General features: G+C 46.6%; 2 protein-coding genes across 4 annotated transcripts; one reads left to right on the top strand and one right to left on the bottom strand.

Annotated features, from left to right (window-relative positions):
• Positions 1–414: 414 nt before the first annotated feature.
• Positions 415–17,972, bottom strand: LOC130420355 (tripartite motif-containing protein 16-like). The gene is given in 7 exon segments (XM_056747588.1): positions 415–1,808; positions 2,484–2,543; positions 2,701–2,860; positions 15,427–15,660; positions 15,736–15,831; positions 16,856–17,139; positions 17,142–17,972. Coding segments are annotated over 7 exon segments (1,683 nt in total). The 5' UTR covers positions 17,443–17,972; the 3' UTR covers positions 415–1,260.
• LOC130420356 (E3 ubiquitin/ISG15 ligase TRIM25-like) lies at positions 2,777–21,600 on the top strand. 3 transcript variants are annotated; one of them, XM_056747592.1, is made up of 7 exons: positions 2,777–2,936; positions 18,423–18,455; positions 18,983–19,553; positions 19,647–19,880; positions 19,955–20,114; positions 20,242–20,301; positions 20,427–21,600. In XM_056747592.1, the coding sequence occupies exons 3-7, from the start codon at positions 18,996–18,998 to the stop codon at positions 20,954–20,956; spliced, it is 1,542 nt and encodes a 513-aa protein (XP_056603570.1). In that variant the 5' UTR covers positions 2,777–2,936; positions 18,423–18,455; positions 18,983–18,995; the 3' UTR covers positions 20,957–21,600. The 3 variants fall into 3 exon arrangements, with proteins under 3 accessions (XP_056603570.1, XP_056603568.1, XP_056603569.1); XM_056747590.1 differs by lacking the exon at positions 2,777–2,936 and adding an exon at positions 18,255–18,325 and having other exon boundaries at positions 18,423–19,553; XM_056747591.1 differs by lacking the exon at positions 2,777–2,936 and having other exon boundaries at positions 18,270–18,455.
• Positions 21,601–23,043: the final 1,443 nt, after the last annotated feature.

Genomic DNA, 23,043 nt, shown 5'->3' with positions numbered 1-23,043 from the left:
AACAGCAAGGGTCAAACTAATTATTTACTTAAAACAGCAGAATAGTTGTAACAAGTGACAATATTCAAACCTAAATTTTGTTCATCACTCAAAGGACGTTTACATTCATTGGTCCATGTGGCATCTGTGTGAAATGAGGGGTAGGTGTACAGTAGCACAGGAAATAAAATACGGCCCTGGACATAGAAAATGTACCTGCTGAAATTCAGATTACAATGAACTGTTTTCAAATGTTGTGACCTTATAATATTGATTGATAATTTGATTGAGGTTGGATTTAACAGAAATAGTGCATGAAGGATAATTAGCAAAGGAATCTGCCATTTTATGTGGCAGAAACAGGCAAAATTAATTAAAATAATCAGCAAATAAAATAAACTGAAATTGATATCAAATAAAGCCGCAGAAAAAAAATTAAGAGACCATTCCAAATATTTATTTAATCAGCATTTCTAGATGAAAAAAACACAAAGTGATTTTGGAAAAGGGACACAAAGTCATCCAACAGAAATGTGAAAAAAATGACAGCATGACAAGACACATGAAAACTGTAATTAAAAATTGAGGTTATCACATACTTTTTTTTACTAAATACGTGTACAAATATGACTTTTGTTGCTTAAAAGTGAACATGAACTTGTTTTTTTTGCTTGCAGCATTTGATGTGCGAAAAATCACAGACCATATTTTATGTTATCATTTTCTCCAGTTTTCATTTTCAGCAAATAAATGCAAATTGAAACAATAGCTTTATTTGAAATTTGGGAGAATTATTGTTAGTAGTCCACATAATAAAATAAAAATTATAAGCTCACCTAAAGACATACAGTACCTATAAATAGTGCATTCAGAAATGTTCTCTTCATTTCTTTCCACAACTGTAAATAAACTGCCCTTGATTGAGTTTGGAAAGTTTTGAGCTGACATAACGTAGATGTAGTAAATATAACATATAATATAAGAAGAGGTATAGTGCCAAACATTTTTCAAAGTCATATAAGCAATTGCTATTTATAGGTGTAATTTGTCAGAGCTTTATGTCTTGTGTTGCTGTGTGCGAATACCTTTTGATTTTTGATAGTAAAGAACTACGAAGTCAAGAACTACAAACATGTGATATGTGAAATGTGATAAAACAATATAATTAGTAGACTCTCTACGTCAGATATAATGACGTCAGATAGTTTCACCCTGGGTTGTAATTGAAAAATATTTTATCCTAAAATATTTTTATTTAATCTATAGGATGTGTTTTTACATTTACATAGTTAGTTCACAGAGTTTTACTTTTGATTCAACCCGGCCCCTACGCCAGTAATTTAGTCTAAACCCAGGATAGAGAAGATGAGTGAAAGTGGTGTGGATGCTGTAGATGAGGGTCATTGTGTCAGAGACGCTGTAAAGGGAAAGAGTTCCTGCACTGTAATCAACATACACTCCTATTCTAGAAGATCTGGATACTACAGGAAGATCAGTGTGTTTGTTGTTGTGCCAGAATGAGTATCTGGAGTCTGTGCAGTCCAAACTCCAGGATTTATCATTACGTCCAAACTCACACTCATCACCCCGTCCCTCTCTTCTGATGCTCTTATATGACACTGTTATAGCTATATCACCACTCCACTCAACCTCCCAGTAAGAGCGTCCACACACACTATCTCTGCACAACCCCTGATACCAATAAGTAAATCTGTCTGGATGATCTGGATACTCCTGTAATATGCCAGTATTAGTTAACACTCTGTTCCCCTCAGACAGACGGAGCCGTTCATTCAGTGTGTTTGGATCCAGTGTCAGCTCATGAGAATCTAGGGAACATAAAACAAAATTATCTTTTCAACATGATACGTTTGATGGTTTAATGTACTCTCTCGGAGGTTGTAGCATGGTAGTGGACGTGACATATAAATGTATTTGGGTATGGCGGAATAGATCTGCTACGCTGCTGCTGCTACTGATGCTGTGGCGGAGCAAGTACAGCGACTTGCTACTGCCATTACATCCACACTATGCTACTGTGTGCATGTAAGGAATGCTGCTGCTGGACATATAACCAATTTGAATAAACCCAGTATAGCGTACATGATCATCTTGTAGCATATCTATAAGTGGAGCTGGGGAAGGAGAAGGGTTTCTGAAGCGCGCTGCTTGCTACGACAATCACTAGCCAAGATTTAAACATTGAGCAGCAAGCTCATTGGCTGCTGATACAGAAAGAGTATCTCACACCGGGACTGCGAGCTGCTAGCAAGGTCATTAGCATAATCGTTTTTATTACTCCTCCGCTCAGAATCTTTTACCATGAAGTTTTTGTACTCCTCGCGGTGATTCGATTGCAAATGTACTTTCCATTTTTGTTGGATTTTGTCCCCTTATTTCGACCCCACAATACATTAGCTTTTGCCAGTTTCAGACCTCATTATTATGAGTTGAATTAAAGAAATATTTTCATTGCACATGTAATTACTATCTAAGTAACTTACACACAAGAAACTCCTCCCTTGTCTTGGGTTCAGGGCTGGGAATAATCTCAGCATATTTCACTTTGAAAAAAATAATATTGTAAATAATGCTGTAAAAGTGTAAAACTAAATCTTAGGCATTTCAAATTCATTTTGATCTACATTGTATTTCTACATGCTAATGCATAATGGATTTTCATATTTACTCTTTCCAAGGAGTAAATTATTCATACTTTACCTCTAAAGGATATTTTTTCAATTTCTTCTTTGCAGAAATGCTCCAGTTTCTCTCTCAGATGAGATAAAGGTTTTTCTAAATCATCAAAAGCTAAAACAGACCTGACAGTGATGCTGGGTGAGTCTGAAGATTCAGGTGGAACATGGAGAGACTGGAAACTCTTGACAGACAGAAAGACAAACAATAGAAACTGAAGACACAAAGAATCCAACTACAAAATTGTACTCTCAACAAGGGTAATAAAGTTAATGTATTATTTTGTGTATAATGATAACAATTATTCCACAATACCTTTCAAATTAATATGATTTTGTTGGGCTAAACCTAGTGTTCGTCCAAAGAAAGTTAAAATTCCTAGCATGCATCACAGCATATTCAGGGTTCCCCTTCAGTCGGTCTCTTGACGTTGTTGAGAGACAGACTGGGGGTTTGATTCGGATAACCTATCATCTCCGAGATAAAACTAAAACGTCAATGGGGATTGACGAATGTCCCGCCCACGCCAGTCTCCGCCCCGTACATACGGGTATAAAAAGAAGATGGCGGCGGTCATTCATCATCCTTGTTCTTCGGAACCTGATGCTGATTGTCACGCTCTATGCCTGTTTTTGACTTCACTCGGCTGGGCAGCCATTAGCTTATTGCTGCTCCTCGGACCCATTCAGCCCACACCTGGTCCTAGTTACCGTTTTTCTATTTAAACCTGTCTTTGTGTTTGGTCTGTGTGGGTATAGCTTGTGTACTGTGCGTATGATGTCTGTATTCTTGCCGCTGGACAATTGTGTGTTATTTCTAACAAGTTCAAGGAGTATTATACATTATTTTTCTGTCCAGTTCTGTCGAACTGGCTCGATGCTGGAATATTCCCATCGTGCCTCTAACTGACGCCATCGCTGCCAGAACACTCTGTTGTACCCCCCTGTGGCGGGTGGAGAAATGACACGTACACCAGAACTTAAACACACACACCCCGGAGGGGAATTTATTTAAAGGAATATGTGTTCCCGTGGCCGTGAAGGATCTCCCAGGTGTCCGTGACTGGGTGACTTCGGTCCGGGAGGTTTAGAGGTGAGGTGAGCTCGTAAAGCTCGTGGTGATCTCCAGCTGGTTTGTGTTCTTCCCCGTGTTCCTGTGAGACTCGATCCCAAGGCGAACTGCCGGTCGTTAGTCCGAGCCTGCTTACGAAAAGGGAAGAGACACGTTAAAGCCTGCATACCATGGAGTCGTACCTCTCCCTGCTTTGGGTTTGTCAGGCTTTTATGCTGCCTCTCATTATTTCCTAACGACCGGCAGCTGCGCCTCAATGAAACCCTCTGTTTCCATGGCGACGCTGATTGTGCTAAGGGAGACTCGTCACATCCCCCCCCCCTAAGCGTCGTCATGGGTCGGCGGGACCTCCTATCCATGGAAGAATGTGGTTGTAAGGGGGGTGGATGTCGCTTACCTGACCGGGATGTCCAACCTGACCACATCCTCGACAGACCGTCCGCATTGCCATGGGAGGCCCCGGCTCGGTGTATCACAGTGAAGTGGAAGTCCTGGAGCGCTAGGAACCAGCGAGTGATCCGCGCATTTGTGTCCTTTGCTTTGGCCATCCATTGAAGTGGGGCATGGTCTGTAACCAAAGTGAAGCTTCTTCCCAGAAGGTAATACCTGAGCTCCAGGACTGCCCACTTGATCGCCAGGGCCTCCTTTTCGACCGTGGCGTAGCGTGTCTCAGCGGGGTTGAGTTTCTTACTTATATATACCACCGGGTGTTCTTCACCCCCGTAGTTCTGAGACAACACTGCGCCTAGGCCTGTGTCCGATGCGTCGGTCTGGAGGATGAAGGGACAGCTCTAGTCGGGAGCATGAAGTATTGGGGACGACGAGAGAGCCTCCTTGAGGGCTCGAAAGGCTTGATTCGCTTCTGCCGTCCATAGAATCTTCTCCGGCTGTCCCTTTTTGGTCAGGTCGGTCAGGGGGCTGGCGATTGATGAGAAGTTGGGGATGAAGCATCTGTAGTATCCCGCCAGCCCCAGAAAGGCTCGTACCTGGGTCTTATTCTGAGGTCGGAGGGCTTTCTTGACCGCCTCCACCTTTCTCTCTTGGGGTTGGATCAGACCCCTTCCCACTCGAAAACCCAGGTACTGAGCCTCGTCGAGCCCCAGGTGACACTTCCGTGGGTTCGCCGTCAACCCTGCCTTCCTTAAGTCGACCAGTACCCTCCGTAATCTATCTATGTGGTCCTCCCATGCCTCCGAGTGGATGACTAGATCATCTATGTAGGCCGCGGCATATGCTTGGTGAGGACGTATAAGGACATCCATCATCCTCTGGAACGTGGCAGGGGCCCCATGGAGCCCAAACGGTAGTACCCGGTACTGCCAGTGTCCAGAGGGCGTACTGAAGGCTGTCTTTTCCCTAGCTTCTGGAGCCAGAGGTACCTGCCAGTACCCTTTCGTCAAGTCCAAGGTGGAGATATACCGGGCCTTTCCCAGACGCTCCAGAAGCTCATCCACCCGGGGCATGGGGTACCCATCAAAACTAGATACCTCGTTCAATCGACGAAAATCATTACAAAAACGGAGGGTGCCGTCGGGCTTGGGAACCATCACAATAGGGCTCGACCAAGGGCTGCGGGATGCCTCTATAACCCCCAACTGCCTCATCCTGGTGATCTCCTCCTCTATCGCCAGCCGACGAGCCTCAGGGACCCGATAAGGACGCTGCCTGACTATGAGACCGGGGGGTGTCCGAATCTCATGCTGAATAATCCTTGTCTGCCCGGGCCTCTCGGAGAAAACGTCCTCAAACTGACTGACCAGGGACCTGAGGTCTTGTTTTTGAAGGGCTGATAGATGTTCCCCCATGGGTATTTCCGGTGGTCCTGACTCCGCAAACGCCGCCGTCTGGGTCGGTGGTGCTACCCATTTCTTCAACAAGTTGACATGGTATAACTGGTCCTCCTTGCGGCGTCCCGGTTGACGGATCCGGTAGTTGACCGGCCCCAGCCTCTCGACGACATTATATGGTCCCTTCCAGGATGCCAGGAATTTAGAAGTCGCCGTTGGGAGAAGTAACATCACTCGATCCCCAGGTACGAACTCTCGAGGCTGTGCAGTCCGGTCATACCACCTTCGTTGGGCACGCTGGGCCTCGGAGAGGTGTTCCCGGACCAAGGGCATCACTCGGTCTATCCGCGTCTTCATTTCCTGTACATGCTCAATGAGGGTTCGGTGCGGGGCTGGTTGATGTTCCCAGGCTTCTTTGGCAACATCTAGTAGTCCTCTTGGCTGTCGGCCGAACAGCAGTTCAAAGGGTGTGAATCCAGTGGATGCTTGGGGTACTTCCCTCACTCCAAAGAGCACGTACGGGAGCATAAGGTCCCAGTCGCGCCCATCCTCTGCCACCACCCGCCTCAGCATCCTCTTCAAGGTTTGGTTGAACCTCTCCACCAAGCCGTCTGTCTGAGGGTGATAAACTGAGGTGCGGAGTTGTTTCACCTGGAGTAGGTGGCAGAGGTCTGCCATCAACCGGGACATAAATGGAGTCCCCTGGTCAGTCAGGATCTCCGAGGGGATACCCACCCGGCTGAAAAGAAGAAATAGCTCCTTCGCAATGGCCTTAGAGGTGGCCTTCCTCAGCGGTATGGCTTCCGGATACCGGGTGGCGTAATCGACAATGACTAGGATGTGTTCATGTCCCCGGGCAGACTTAGGCAGCGGTCCTATCAGGTCCATTCCCACACGTTCGAAGGGCACCTCGATGATGGGTAATGGAATGAGGGGACTGGGGGGAGGTTTCTTAGGGGAAGTCTTCTGGCACACTGGGCAGGCCTGGCAATACCTCTTGACCTCGGCTTCCAGGCCGGGCCAATGGAATCGGTCTCGAATACGTTGCGTTGTATTGGCGGGTCCCAGGTGGCCGGCCATGGGGTGGGTGTGTGCCAGTTCTAAGATAGTATCAGTCTTCCCCTTCGGTACCACCAGTAGATGTTTCTCCTCCCCCCGTCTTTGTGCGACACAGTACAACAGACCGTTCCGGACAATGAAGTACGGGAGGGGGTGGGGACCCGGTAATCGAACCTCCTCTTCTACCATTCTCACTTGGTTCCAGCAGTTCCTCAGCCGGTCATCCTCTCTCTGTTCCTTACCAAAGGATCCTCCTCCGGTTATCTGCTGGAATAGTGTAGAGAAGAGGTTAGGGTCTGAACACTTACCCTCCCTTTCGCTTTCCGTAGCCAGTAGCGCCTTTCGGTGTTCCTTCGGCTTCGGTCGTTGGCGACAGTGGCGACGACCCATCCCCTTATCGGCGTTCTTGTAGGATGCCGCCAGCAGCTGGTCAAACGCAGGATAGTCCCGGCCCAGCAATATTGGCACTGGAAGGTCTTCGACCTCTCCTACATCCATCTCCCAGGCTCCTTGTTGAGTAGACAATGTAATTCGGTAGCTTGGGACTTGTCGAATATCGCCGTGGACGCACATGACTGGTATTCTTGTAGTCTTCTTAGCTTGAGCCGGAAGGACTCCTGGTTGGGCCAGCGTTACCGAACTCCCCGAGTCTAGGGTGGCGGTTATAGCCTGACCGTTAATGTGGACAATTCTTCTGGGAGCTCCAGGGAGGGTGGGTCCGTGTTGTCCACATCCCGACAGCCAGGAGCGAGCGCTTGGTTGGGTTCGGTCTGTAGGCATGGGTTCGTCCTCTGGGTTAAGATTTGCCGGTCTGTTGCCTGGTCGAGAGGTGCCCTCCGATGGTCGCCATGGCGGGGTCATTCTCCGGGGTGGTGGTCCTGTTCTCTCTCCTACCTCACGGCCTGCTGATGCCTCGGCAAGCTCTACCGACTCCACCATTTCCTTCATGGTGGTGGGTCCTCGCATGCCAACGGCGTGGCGTAGACGTCTAGGGAGGGCTCTTAGGAGACGGTCCACTACCACCCTTTCGGCCACTTGAGATGCCGAGGGGTTGTCCGCCAATAACCATAGGTGAGCAATCCTTGAAAGTTGTGTGGCTTGATGTCTCACCGGGAGCTGCTCCTCGTACGTCCACTGAAAAAACTTCTGGGCCGCACTAATCGGAGATAATCCTACTCGGGCCATGATTTCCGCCTTGAGGGTATCATAGTCTTCATTGGCGGGAGTCGGTAGAGCGTAGTATGCACGTTGGGCCTCTCCCGCGAGGAATGGAGCAAGGATTTTCGCCCAATTTGCCCGAGTCCAGCCCTCCCGAGTCGCGATGACCTCAAACAGATGAAGGTATGCTTCCACATCATCTTGCTCGGTCAACTTGGTTAGCAGACGGTGAGCATTGGTCCGATCCTCTGGTAACGGTACCCGCGCTGCTATACACTCACTCATTTTCTCCATGGCCCGCTCAGTACGGTCTTGTCTCGTGGTGAGAACCTCGACCAGCTGTTGCTGTCGTACACTGATCTCCGTGAGTCGACGGGCAAGGTCTTCCATAATTCAGAGGTGATAGGAGAGAGAACCGATCTGGAAAAACAAACCACGAAAAGAGTTGTTAATGGTTTGGTACGTGTCGTTTTCTCACCAATATGCACGCATTCTCCACCAGTGTGGCGGGTGGAGAAATGACACGTACACCAGAACTTAAACACACACACCCCGGAGGGGAATTTATTTAAAGGAATATGTGTTCCCGTGGCCGTGAAGGATCTCCCAGGTGTCCGTGACTGGGTGACTTCGGTCCGGGAGGTTTAGAGGTGAGGTGAGCTCGTAAAGCTCGTGGTGATCTCCAGCTGGTTTGTGTTCTTCCCCGTGTTCCTGTGAGACTCGATCCCAAGGCGAACTGCCGGTCGTTAGTCCGAGCCTGCTTACGAAAAGGGAAGAGACACGTTAAAGCCTGCATCCCATGGAGTCGTACCTCTCCCTGCTTTGGGTTTGTCAGGCTTTTATGCTGCCTCTCATTATTTCCTAACGACCGGCAGCTGCGCCTCAATGAAACCCTCTGTTTCCATGGCGACGCTGATTGTGCTAAGGGAGACTCGTCACACCCCCTAACAGAGATCACTTCCATTACCGGACTTGTGTTGCTAACCACCTCTGGCAACCACACTGAGGAGATCCAGTTCCTCCTTATTCACTCTCCCTCCGCTCCCATTGTGTTAGGCCATACCTGGCTTACTAAGCACAACCCCCTCATTGACTGGATTAACCATGTTGTTGTAGAATGGAGTTCTTTCTGTTTGTCTCAGTGTTTATCATCTGCCTTGTCCCCTCTAATATCTGTCCCTGTGTTACAGGAGGAACCGGTTAACCTGACTGGGGTGCCGGCAGTTTACCATGATCTGAGAGCAGTGTTCAGTAGGTCCCGAGCATCATCTCTCCCTCCGCACCGCCCTTATGACTGTGCGATTGACTTGTTACCTGGTACTTCTCCACCCAAGGGGCGCCTTTATTCGCTCTCTGGCCCCGAGAGGGAGGCCATGGAGAGATATATAAGTGACTCTCTCTTAGCCGAACACATTCGTCCGTCTTCCTTACCAGCTGGAGCGCGGTTTTTCTTTGTGGAGAAGAAGGATGGGTCACTCCGCCCCTGCATAGATTTTCGGGGGCTGAACGACATCACGGTTAAGAATAGCCACCCCTTGCCTCTGATGTCTTCAGCCTTTGAACTCTTGCAGGGGGCTACCATTTTTACTAAGTTAGACCTGCGCAATGCTTATAACCTAATTAGAATTAGAAAGGGGGACGAATGGAAGACCGCTTTTAACACCCCTACAGGCCATTTTGAATATAGGGGTATGCCTTTCGGCCTATCGAATGCTCCCGCGGTCTTCCAGGCTCTCGTCAATGACGTGCTCAGGGACATGGTCAACCGTTTTGTTTTCGTCTACCTCTACGACATTTTAGTCTTCTCTCAGAACGAAGGGGATCATGTCCAGCACGTTCGGCGAGTGCTACGCCGGCCGCTAGAGAATCGCTTATTCGCTAAGGTGGAGAAGTGTGAGTTCCATGCACAGTCGGTTCCGTTCCTCGGGTTTATCTTGTCGCCAGAGGGTATTTGAATGGACCCCACCAAGATAGAAGCTGTTACAGATTGGCCCACCCCAGAGAATCGTAGAGCTGTCCAGCGTTTCCTGGGGTTTGCCAATTTCTACAGGCGGTTCATTCGAGGGTTTGGCCAGATCGCCCTGCCTCTGACAAATCTCATGTCCACTCTTAGAAAATTTTCTTTCTTTGTCAGGTTAAAGAGCCTCTTTGTCTCTGCTCCCATCCTCCGTAACCCCGACCCAGCCCGCCAGTTTATTGTGGAGGTGGATGCCTCAGAGACAGGAGTAGGGGCGATCTTGTCCCAACGATCCCCCACTGACGACAAGGTGCACCCCTGCGCGTTCTTCTCCTGCCGCATTACCCCCTCGGAGCGGAACTACGATATCGGGAATAAGGAGTTGTTGGCGGTCAAGTTGGCGCTGGAGGAGTGGCGCCACTGGCTGGAGGGCACTAAGGTTCCTTTTCTGGATGGACTGACCATAAGAACTTACAATATATCCGATCCGTTAAGAGATTAAATTCCCGGCAGGCCCGCTGGGCTCTCTTCTTTGGGCATTTTAATTTTAACATCTCCTTTCGCCCGGGTAGTAAGAACGGCAAACCGGATGCGCTTTCGCGGATGTTTGAGCCCCATACTGCCTGTTGCTCCCTGGTGCCTGTCGTACCCCCTGGCCGAGTGGTTGCGACGGTCACCTGGGAGGTGGAGTCGAAGGTCCGCGACGCGTTGAGCAGCGTCCCCGTTCCAGTTGATTGCCCAGAGGGCTTGTTGTTTGTTCCACAGTCAGTTTGAACCAGTGTCCTCCAGTGGGGGCACTCCTCCAGTCTTGCTTGCCACCCCGGAGCGAATCGCACTCTTTCGCTGGTCAAGCAGCGGTTTTGGTGGCGGTCCATGGCGTGGGATGTTAGTGAGTTTGTTTTGGCCTGCCCTATCTGCGCAGTGAGCAAGAGCTCCAATCGCCCCCCTGCTGGACTTCTCCGGCCGCTGCCAACCCCTTCAAGACCCTGGTCTCACATCGCCATTGACTTTGTCACGGGGCTTCCTCCGTCCCGTGGCAACACTGTGGTTCTCACGGTGGTGGACAGGTTCTCGAAGGCGGTGCATTTTATTCCCCTCCCTAAATTACCATCAGCGAGGGAGACAGCGGCCATTGTCTTAGATCACGTCTTCCGTATTCACGGCCTCCCGGCGGACGTGGTTTCTGACAGAGGTCCTCAATTTACATCCAAGTTTTGGACCGAGTTCTGTCGGCTTCTGGGGGCGATGGCGAGCCTATCCTCCGGGTACCACCCGCAGACTAATGGGCAATCTGAGCGGGCTAATCAGGACCTCGGGAGGGTTCTGCGTTGCGTGGCTTCAGCGGAACCGCTGTCTTGGAGTTCCAAACTTGCTATGGTACGCTCACAACTCTCTCCCGGTGTCGTCTAAGGGATTATCGCCCTTCCAGTCCTGGGTTGTGACAGACTCATCCCTGAGTCAGACGGCCATAAAACCTTCCTCATGTGTTTGGGGGTCAAACATGCTGAGGCCGGTTTCTCTGATCCTTCATGTTCTGTCTGCGAGAACATGGCGATCAAGGTGTTGCGGTCACGGTTGGCGGCATTCTTTGTGAGTGCCGCCACCACCACGTCTGCCTCCCAGGCGTCCACCGCGACGGCGGCGTCGACGCCTTCTGCGAGCAACGTGGCTGATTTGGAGGTTCCTATGGATGTTGTTCTGCCAGATCCGGCTCTGCAGACTACCCATACCCCGGTACGCTCACCTGGTGCGTCCCCGATGGGCGGCGGTCTACCGTCCCATAGCGGGCAAACTGGAAAAAGGATGAGTACGAAATGTCTGTCTATGCATCAGACAGCTACCTTCTGGCATCAGATGCAGAAGATTCCTCCGATCTCCCGTCTTCTGTCGGTCGAGGTCAAGAGGAGTCCGAAGCTGAGATGTCAGCCATGCTAAACCGACCGGCCGTGAGCATTGGGCTGTCGTGCTGTACGCCGCTTTTTTCCCGGAGGTGCATGAGTTATTGAAGTCCTGGAACGCGCCCTTCTCGACGCGTTCTACATTGGTAGCTCTGTAGCTGTCACTTCCCTGGAGGGCGGGGCCGCTAGAGGATACGTCGAGCTCCACCTGAGGGACCTGGGGGATGGAAAGCCTGACCCAGCTCCCATGAGCAAGCTCCGCACTGCCACATATCTGGCGCTCAGGGCGACCAAGATCACAGCAGGTGCCTTGGGACGGTCGGTGTCTACCATGGTGGCCCTGGAGAGACATTTGTGGCTCAACTTGCGCAAATGAGTGACGTCCAGAAGGACAAGTTTTCCCTGGGTTTTCCTCCACAGCACTCTCGGCTCGACAGTGTCTGGGCTGGAACGGGCCACTGGCTGCAACCTCCACTGGACGTTGCGCCCATAGGCCCCATTAAGGCAGGTAAGTCAACAGAGCCGTCAACCTCCCCGGGGTCCTGCCCTGTGCGAGGTGACCGCCCTGTCCACCACCGTACTTTCACGTCTCTATTCTCCCTCGACACCGACCATTCCTGCGGTTCGCATTCGAAGGGAGGGCGTTTCAGTACAAGGTCCTGCCCTTCGGTCTGGTCCTGTCTCCACGGGTTTTCACAGAACTCGTCGAGACCGCCTTAGCTCCCGTCAGGGAGCAAGGCATGCGTCTTCTCAACTATCTCGACGACTAGCTTATCTTGGCACACTCGCGAGATGCCGGCACCTAGACCGCTTGGCCTACGGGTCAACCTGGACAAGAGCAAGCTCTCCCCAGTACAGAGCTCCTCTTATCTCGATATGGAACTAGACTCTGTTCTTATGTCTGCACGTCTCACCAACGAGCGGGGAACAGTTGGTGCTGAACTGCCTGAGACTGTTCCGACAGTCTCCCGTAGTTCCATTGAAGCTCTTCCAGAGGCTGCTGGGGCATATGGCGTCCTCGCCAGGGGTAATGCCTCTCGGGTCGATGCACATGCGGCCGCTTCAGAACTGGCTTCAGAGTCGGGTTCCATGGACGGCGTGGCACACCGGCACCAGGTTGATAACGGTCACGCCTCAGTGCCGGCGCACCCTCACACCTTGGTCACAGCTGACCTTTTTACCTGGGGGAGTCCCGCTCGGGCAGGTCTCGAGGCGCGTCGTGGTTACGACAGATGCCTCCCTGCAAGGTTGGGGTGTGGTGTGCAACGGGCACGCAGTAGCGGGACGTTGGACGGGTTCCCAGCTGCGTTGGCACATCAACTGCCTGGAGTTGTTAGCGGTCCACCTGGCAATGGAGAGGCTTCTTCCTCTAGTGCGGGACCATTGCGTGCTAGTCGGGTCGGACAGCATGACTGCCGTGGCGTACATCAAAAGCCAGGGCGGCATACGCTCACGGCAGTTGACACAACTCGCCCGACGCCTCCACCTATGGAGTCAGTAGGTGAGCAAGTCCCTGCAGGCCACATTTATCCAGGGTGATCTGAACCAGACAGCCGACATGCTCTCTCGACAGAGCACGCCCCGCGGAGAGTGGCGGCTCCATCCCCGCGCAGTCCAGCTCTTATGGGAGCGGTTCGGGCAGGCACAGGTGGACCTGTTTGCCTCCCGGGACTCCACTCATTGCCCGCTTTGGTTTTCCTTGACCGAGTGTCCCCTCAGCACGGATGCCTTAGCACACAGCTGGCCGTGGGACAAGCGGAAGTACGCCTTCCCCCCCAGTGAGCCTCCTTGCACAGGTCCTGTGCAAGGTCAGGGAAGAGGGGCATCAGGTACTGTTGGTTGCGCCCTATTGGCCCACCCGGACCTGGCTCTCAGACCTCATTGCTCTGACAACTGCCCCCCCCTTGGCCGATTCCCCTGACGAAAGACCTTCTCTCGCAGGGGAAGGGCACGTTGTGGCACCCACAGCCAGGCCTCTGGAACCTCCATGCCTGGCCTCTGGATGGGACGTGGAGACCTTGAGCGGCTTGCCCCAGGCGGTCAGATAGACCGTCCTGCAGGCTAGAGCCCCCACCACAAGGAGGCTGTACCCCTATAAGTGGCATCTCTTCTCGTCCTGGTGTTCTTCCCACGGGGAGAACCCACGGAATTGCCAGATCGGGTCCGTGCTTGCCTTTTTACAGCAGAGACTAGAGAGTAACCTCTCCCCATCCACGTTGAAAGTGTATGTTGCCGCGATTGCCGCACATCACAATCTCGTGGAGGGTAAGTCTTTGGGTCGGGATGACCTGGTCACCAGGTTCCTCAGGGGCGCGAGAAGGCTGAACTCACCTCGACCACGCTCCGTACCCTCTTGGGACCTCAATGTGGTCCTTCATGGCCTTGGTACGGCCCTTTCGAGCCCCTCGGAGACGCCTCTCTTCCTCTTATCTCGATGAAGAATGCGCTCTTGATGGCGCTCGCTTCTATCAAGAGGGTTGGGGACCTCCAGGCATTTTTCGTGTCCCAGGGTGGCCTAGAATTTGGGCCTGTCGACTCTCACGTGATCCTGAGACCCAGGCTTGGCTACGTGCCCAAGGCCCAGACATTTCCTACATCCTTCCGTGTAGGATAGGCATCTGGTCTGGGCGTACGCCTGCAAAGCGCCATCCTACCCCCCAGGTAGGTACAGTGTGCTATTCCTTGCCTCCCTACTTCCCCCTCTCTTGGGTGAAGTAAAGGCATTCCATCCATCACTAAGCAATTGGTAACGGCCGGGCGGAGCGGTTTGTTGGAACCAAGTCCAGTACTGGTAGAGTCGCCCCTACATAGGTGGACCCCTATACTAGGACTATTGCTCCATACATATTGACTCCCCCGTTGGGTAGTCCCGTATGATGATTCCTCACTCCTGATTCCCCTGTTGGCGAATCTGTGACCTCCCCTCTGGTGGCACACCCACCTGGGCTGGCCCCCTACGGCCGGCAACTTCGCATGTTATCTCCTTCTAGAGAACATGTCACTATTTCCACATGTCACCTCCCGTACGGCAGGATGTGGTCTCCGTAACACACTCTCCTAGGAGAGCAGTGTTTTCAGGCATCTCAGTATGTCCAATACGGCTCAGCATCTTGGTGTGTTAAGATAGATCCCCAGTCTGTCTCTCAACAACGTCGAGAGACCGACTGAAGGGGAACGTCTCGGTTACGTCTGTTACCTTCGTTCCCTGATGGAGGGAACGAGACATTGTGTCTTCATGCCACAACGCTTTGCCAATCCGCTGTAAGGCGCACCTCTCAGGTTCCTCAGCACAAATGAATGGTGATGAATGAACGCCGCCATCTTCCTTTTATACCCATATGTACGGGGCGGAGACTGGCGTGGGCGGGCCATTCGCCAACCCCCATTGGCATTTTAGTTTTATCTCGGAGATGATAGGTTCTCGGAATCAAACCCCCAGTCTGTCTCTCAACCATGTCTCGTTCCCTCCATCAGGGAAAGAAGGTTAAAGACGTAACGGAGACGTTTTCCTACATTGAAATTTTATTGGCGGTCACCAAATCAAATTTTTGTCCAGCAAAGAATTATTTGATTATTGAAAGTGATTTTTGATCAAAGCAGATGACTCTCTTGTGAAGACTGCAGGAAAGATTAAACGCATAACCTGTGTCCGCTGTCTGTGTTTCATTTTATTCTGTGTATGCTTTTAATACCTCTCACAGAAGTTTGATATCATATTCCTATCGGTCTGCACAGCGCCGAACAAAGCAGAACATGCTGGTTTCTGAACTATCCCTCTCAAACATCAATCAAAAGCAACTGTTTTTCACATGTATGTTACCTGCAGGAAGTTTATGTGATCATCCGTTCTTGAAAGCAGCTCCAGCTCAGTGTCTCTCCTCTTGAGATCATCAATCTTCTGCTCCAGTTTCTTCAAGACTTCTTCAGCTCGACTCACTGCAAATTTTTCCTGATCTCTGATCAACTGTGTCACCTCAGAGCACATTTTCTCAAAGTTTGAGATCATTTCAGTAAAGATCCTCTCATTGTCCTCCACTGCTATCTGAGCAGAGCGCTGTTAGGACACACAATACAATGAGCAGGCTTCAGTTGTCCATATGTCAGTTGCTGTTGTTCTGTTGAAACTTACCTTGTATGTTTCCACAACTGCTCTTACCCTCTGAAACTCTGTCTGCATCTTTTGGATTCTCTGCTGGTATTTTCCTTGGATCGCCTTCAACTGGATCTGAACAAAAAAAAACACAGTTTTAATGTAAATCATAATGAATAATAATGTATTAAGAAATAACTGACAACGGGCCATTCAATTATTAGAAAGTTAATGCATGAACTTTCGAATAATTGAACGGACCAGAGTCAATTATTCCGCTTATACCACGGTAACCACACCACATGACATTGTTCAAATGTTTAATTTCACAGTTATTCATGTTATTCTCTTTAAAATGGTAGAACTACCTTTTTGCACATCTCATTTTAGCAGATGTCAGAGGGAACGGACTCAGAGGCTTGTGAGTTAGTGAGCAAGAGACACCTGCGTGTTTGCTATGTGACAGAAAACCAGGTGATAACAATATCATTTATTCTACGTATTGTTTTTATCACAGCTGTAAAAAAATCACGCAAACTTTTGAAAGAGTAGGTCTATCCAAATATATTAGTTATCAGTTATAAGCAGCATTAAAAGGAAAACGAACCAGTAGGCTAACAGTGTATATTCATTAATTTTGTTTTTCTATGTGATTTATTTGATTTCAGTATATGTATTTCTATATTGTTTTTTTTAATGCTTTGTTTATTGAGACAAAACTGCACGCATTTACATCAACAGTAAAGTTTGACTATAAATGCCAGATGAAGAGCAGGGTGCTGTTGTGGGCGGTGATGAACTGTAGCTACACTATAACTTTCTGTTATTTTATCTTTGCGAAGCAATATGGAACTGTGAAGCTGTCAGCAGACCAGGAACATCTTCATAGGTGTGCATTTACCGAAAGTTAAAGCATACCCAAAGAACATTGGTCAAACAATCAGATTGAAGCATTCAACAGCCCTGAGGTATAATGTAATGTTGCTATGAATAACTGTGCCAGTCAGTATAACGTTTGTGAGTCCTGATAACTAGTTTGTTACAAAATAAACTTAAAATATACTCTCCCTCTTGAGATTCTGGTTAAAGCAGTTTTTTGTGATTCTTTCGTGAAGTGTCTACAGTGTCACAATTAAGAGAGAATGCTTTAAACTCATACCTGTTTCTCACTTCGTTCTGCTGCAGATATTACAGTTTCATGGTTTTTGTGCTCATCCACCATACACAAATAACATATTTGCTGCTGATCAGTATTACAGTATATATCCATAATTTTGCCATGTTGACGGCAGATTATCTCTTGTAGTTGTCCAGTGGCATCAGTTATTTTGTGTCGCTTGCCTGAATGAAATCCCTCATGGTGGTTGAAATGAGTTTGACAGTACGATTCCAGACACATCAGACAGGTCTTGACAGATTTACGCTTTCTTCCAATACAGACGCACAATCCACATCTCCAGGTCCAGTATAACATGCAGGAACAGCAGCTTGTTCCTTAGTATTACTTAGTTTCTCCACCATTTCAGCTAGAATGGTGTTTTTACCTAAAGCAGTTCTTGGAGTGATGGTCTTTCTGCACTGAGGGCAGCTGTAGACTCTCTTCTGATCATCCTGATCCCAGCAGCCTGTGATACAGCTCATACAGTAACTGTGTCCACACGGAACAGTGACTGGATCCTTCAGTAGATCCAAACACACTGAACAACTGAACTGTTCCTCAGACCATAAAATACTGGCTTCTGCCATCTCACTGTATGTAGATACTTAGTATGTCGAAATGAACAACAGCTCAGTGTAAGTTCAGTTTCATTTATCTGGAATCAAGAATTTCTGGTTGTTTTGCTTAAGTGACATGTGCAAATAGGAGTGTCCAATAATCAACATGTCCACTAGATGGAGGTGTCATACATAAACTGCCTGATGCAAATTCATTGTCAATAGTAGAAGTACAATATAAAACTTTTGTGAATGCTTCTTCACAGACTACACACAAGAAAGAAAAGAATTGCTAGTTGTGTAAATTATACATGTACAGAAATACACAAAAATTTTGTCAATTTGCAAAAGATACAGTGTAGAAGCTATTATTGCTGTTTCATCAAGTTTTTTACAAATCTGATGAGTAAAAGTGCACAACGCGGTCAAATACTTAAAATATCACTCAACAGCATTTTTATTTTCTAGTATAAATATGTAAAATGGCCTATGGTATTTAGTTTTGTTTTATGCAAACTACATGAATAAATGTTATGTTTAAAACGCAATTAGGTAATAAAATAAACTTGGTTTAGTTTTACCATTTTGTTGTAGCTACCTAATTGAAGTTTATCTCTCAAGTGAATTATTAATTTCTCCTTCTTCAAGAGATGACCACCAATAATCAAATAATTTCCGTTGCTTAAGTTTTTCCAAATAACTTTTTTTGTATTTAACAGAACAAATAAATGTATACAGGTTTGGAACATCTTTATGGTACAGTAAATAAATTATGACAGAATTTTTATTGTTGGATGGAGTATCCCTTTAAGTCTATCAGGAATAACTAACGCTTTCACTTTCGGTTTACTCGGCAGCAGAGGATTCCTGAATGAAAATCAGCTCGGAAAAAAACAAGACTTGCTGTTATTATGTAAATCATTAAGAGTTTTAAGAGTTTTAATACCTGGATACAAACTGATATGAATTTTTATGTCATTCTACCCGCTGATATAAACTGAAATCCACAGGGTCTACAACAGGCTTCTGAAGAGCGTATACCGGTAAGTTGCGCCCGTGAGTGCTTTAAGACATTTATCAAAGTTACAAACTGTCATTGAAGACACAAATTACTTCTATATCGCAAAGATGTTTTGTTGTGATTATGTGAATACATAATGTCATGTGTTTGACATTTCACATATTACTTTAGTCTAAAAAAAATCTTACGGTGAAATAACTTTGTGTAGGACTGTTTCTTTCTCCATGTCGAAATCCCTGTAAAATTGCAAAATTTTCTTCCTGTTTACGTTTGAAATGTATAATCGAAACTTATATCTTGTCTCACCACAAGAGGGGGATATTTAATCTTTTTCTTTGTTTTTTGGACTTCTGCTTGCATAAAAGGCAGCTGGGTAACTGTTTAATAAATTGCTTTATTTTAATGCTTTCATCATAGCCTTTGTGTTCACCATGGTTCTATGCTTATAGTAATGACAGTAAGTGCACTATTTAGGGTGCAAACTTCTGATATCACTGCTTGTTGTCTAATGACAAATATGTGACATGAGTTTTGTATTTTGTCATTGAGTACATGCAGTAAAATGGCAGAATCCAGTATTTCAGTATCTCCGGCACTGTTAAACTGTTCAGTGTGTTTGGATCTACTGAAGGATCCTGTCACTGTTCCCTGTGGACACAGTTATTGTATGAAATGTATCACTGATTACTGGAATCAAGCTGAAAAGAAAGTCTGCAGCTGCCCTCAATGCAGACAAACCTTCAGTCCTAGACCTGCTTTGAATAAAAACCCGATATTGGCTGAAATGGTTGAGATAAAATCCCAAGCTGAAGATGTGGACTGTGACGTTTGCACTGGAAGAAAACACAAAGCCATTAGGTCCTGTCTGGAGTGTCAAACCTCTTACTGTCAGAATCATCTTGAGCAACATGAGAATTTTCACTCAGGGAAGCGAGACAAGGATGCCACCAGAGGACCGGATATGATCTGCCCTGTACACGGTAAAATGAAGGATGTTAAATGTTGGACTGGTCAGCTGTTAGTATGTCCTTATTGTAAGTTGAAGGAGATTCAGAGACAGAGAATCCAGAAGAGAGAGAAGGAGCTTCATGAGTTAAGAGCAGGTGTCGAGTCTTACAAGGTGAGTTTTCGTCAGAATGACAAGCCCACAATGGCATACTTGTGGTGTTTGTGATGTAGTTGTTTAATCTGATTGTGATGTGTGTCCCAACAGCGCTCTTCACAGACAGCAGTGGAGGACTGTGAGGTTATATTTACCGAACTGATCTCATATTTTGAGAAAAGCCGCTCTGAGGTGACACAGCTGATCAGAGATCAGGAAAAAGCTGCACTGAGTCAAGCTGAAAGAGTCTTGAAGCAATTGAAGCAGGAGATTGATGACCTGAAGAAGAAAGATGCTGAGCTGGAGCAGCTGTCATGCATGGATGATCACCAGCAATTCCAGCAGGTAACAGAGATGTGATTAGAACAGTGGTCATGTTTTACAGACACTGGAATGTTTTTGTCTGTGTGTTTGTGCAGAGTTTCCAGTCGCTCTTTGCTCCTCCTGAATCTTCAGACTCACCGATCATCACTTTCAGCCCTCTCCTCTCTTTTGATTATGTAGAAAGTTCTGTATCCCAACTGAGAGAGAAACTGGAGCATTTCTGCAGGGAAGAGTTAGAAAAGCTTTCTGATAAGGGTAAAGCACTCTTTCAAATCCATCATTAAATATCATGTAGAAATTCAATGCATGTCAAAATGAATCTTTAACTTTTAGAAATGATTTCAGTTCACATTTACAATAAAATGTCTGTTGGTTTTTAAAGTGAAATACACAGAGACTATTCCTAGCCCTGATCCCAACAACCGGGAGCCTTTTCTTCAATGTAAGTTAGATCAGATACCCCTATGAAAAATACTTACATTTTAATTTCATTTTCAGTTTATTGAAATTGGAACTTTAATATAATTCTTCACAATTTGGTGTTCCAAATATTTTCATGTTCCTCAGATTCTCATCAGCTGACACTGGATCCAAACACACTGAATGAACGCCTCCGTCAGTCTGAGGGGGACAGAGTGGTAACCTACACAACAGGAGCCCGACAGTATTCTGATCATCCAGACAGATTTAATTCTTTGCTTCAAGTGTTGTGTAGAGAGAGTGTGTGTGGACGCTCTTACTGGGAGGTTGAATGGAGTGTGAAGGTGGGGATATCAGTGTCGTATAAGAGCATCAGTAGGAAGGGACGGGGTAATGAGTGTGAGTTTGGACGTAATGATAAATCCTGGAGTTTGTCCTGCTCTGACTCCAGTTGTTCATTCTGGCACAATAATGTTGAGACTAAACTCCCAGTAGTGTCTAGATCTGCTAGAATAGGAGTGTATGTGGGTCATAATGAAGGAACTTTGTCCTTCTTTAACGTCTCAGATACAATGACCCTCATCCACAGCATCAACACCACCTTCACACAACCTCTGTATCCTGGCTTTAGACTTTCTTTGAATGGTAAAGTGACATTATGCGATCTAACAATGTAGTGGTTTCAAATGCAGGTAAAGTATGTGAGCATGTGAGCTTACAGTATCTGATTTGAGGATGTTTATTTATTTATAAATGGTTGATCAAATGAAAATAAAAAGGAGACATTGGGAACCACTGACGTAGATGGTACAGAGATGAAGTTATATTTTGTAATCTATATTTGTTTACAGCTCAAGGGTAGAATCATTAACAGTAGGATTACACTAATAATTTAATTCCACATATTTTTTACATCAACTTTTGTTTCACTGCTTTTGTGTATGTGATTTGTAAATGACTTGTGTTCAGTGATGGCTTGTGTCCCAGCCAGAAAATACACTTTGGGCGCAGATGGGTTTGATGTGGGCTGTGTATCTGAGTCTCAGACGTTTTTTTCCATGGGTTCAATATAGGCCCTACATTGGTTAGCCCAGATGACATGAACACTGCTTAGTGTGTATATAACAGGCTGGTAGATATAATACTGAATGATTGCCTCTTTGTACAGTCCTATTTATTAGGGAGGCAACAATACAGCTCACCCATGTTCAATACGTACCTCGGTTTTTTCCCACGGTTTTCGGTTCAGTTCTAAAGGCTTGGTTATTTCATTATTCTATGCTTATGACAATAAATGATAATAAAGGTGAATTTAAACTTATGTGACAGGAATATTAAGAAGTTCGGAAGGAAAAAATGCTATTTTATTGCAATTCTCTTTATTTGACGGGACTTATTTTATTCTCTTTAAGCAAAGCTCTGCTTGTACAATTCCTGGTGTATTGATTAAATTTAAAGATTTACCATGGCAGCTCACAGCAGTTCTTGGTTTACTGTTCATCATCCTGCCTGTAAAATAAGCTTCTTGAAAAGGTTTTGCGCATCAGAGTATTTAAAATAACATAATGCAATCGCGATCGCTGTAATCGAAGTAAACAGACAAATGTGCGGTGTGCGTTTAACACTGCAAACACTACCGCTCACTGGTTATTCCTAGAAGGGATACAGCTACCTCCACTGGGCATGCACACTTCAATACCGCCTAATTTTTATCTTGCTGACAGCAGTTAATTACTAATTTTGTATTATTGTAAGGGTCGGTTTAGGGTTGGGGATAGGTGAAGGGGTTTTAACTAATGTTACTTATTGTAATTTTAAGGTGAGATTTTGCATAACTTCCGGTCGTAGTTGTATCCTTTCTAGCCACAACCCCGCTTTTAATGGGCAAGGCCAAAGATAATATATATACAAGCCAATGCGCCAATGCCTTTACAATAAACTGGAAGAACTGCAATGCTAAATAGCTATGCTATAACGTAAATAGCTGTCCGAAAGGCTGTCTTTTGTTAAAGCCATATGACTTTTGTTAAACAGACTTTGGCATGTTGCTGTAGACACTCTCCCTGCATGTGCTGGGTGAGAGAAAGACGAACATGATGCTTTCGTATGCAGTGTAAAACCATCAAAATAATTTTTTCTTATATTTAGTCAAAACTCTCATTAGTTATTTTATTTATAAATTTGTTCACTGTAAGTTAAATGAATAATAAAATTTAGTTTTAATGATCTTCTCACAGTTCCAGCAGGTTTTGCATCTTGTGTTTGAATATGATCTAAAGATGAAACGATGTGCAGGGGGAGAAGAATTAATACGCCCGGCAGGTTTAGTCGATAAAACACTTCCGTAAAGAGAACATGTTTATCCTCGCTCATGACTCCTCAGAAAGCCTCCTCCCAGTGCAATTAGAGAATTAAAACGTCCTTAAAGATGGGTGAGCTCGATCGGTTTCCGGGTCATAGGATGGAGGAGTCAGGAAAAGATGAGGCATATTGAGATGCACCCCTGGTCCAACATGAAACAGGAAGTAGCCAGAATAAAAAAGGTAGCATGGTACTCAATACTACACTCACCAAACACCAAAATATTTGAGTGAGTTTCATATTTTGGATTTACCTTTGAATATACACCTGTGGTCACGTTCACATTTGGACTTTCAATGCTTAGACTTAATTAAGGAATTATATAAATTGTTACTTACTTATAAACACTATTTACAATTCTGTCATTATTTACACTTCAAACAACGGCTATACCCATACCCAT

This window comes from Triplophysa dalaica, chromosome 5 (genome assembly GCF_015846415.1).
Source record: "Triplophysa dalaica isolate WHDGS20190420 chromosome 5, ASM1584641v1, whole genome shotgun sequence".
Lineage (NCBI taxonomy): Eukaryota > Metazoa > Chordata > Actinopteri > Cypriniformes > Nemacheilidae > Triplophysa > Triplophysa dalaica.
This window is presented reverse-complemented; position numbering and strand designations above follow the sequence as displayed.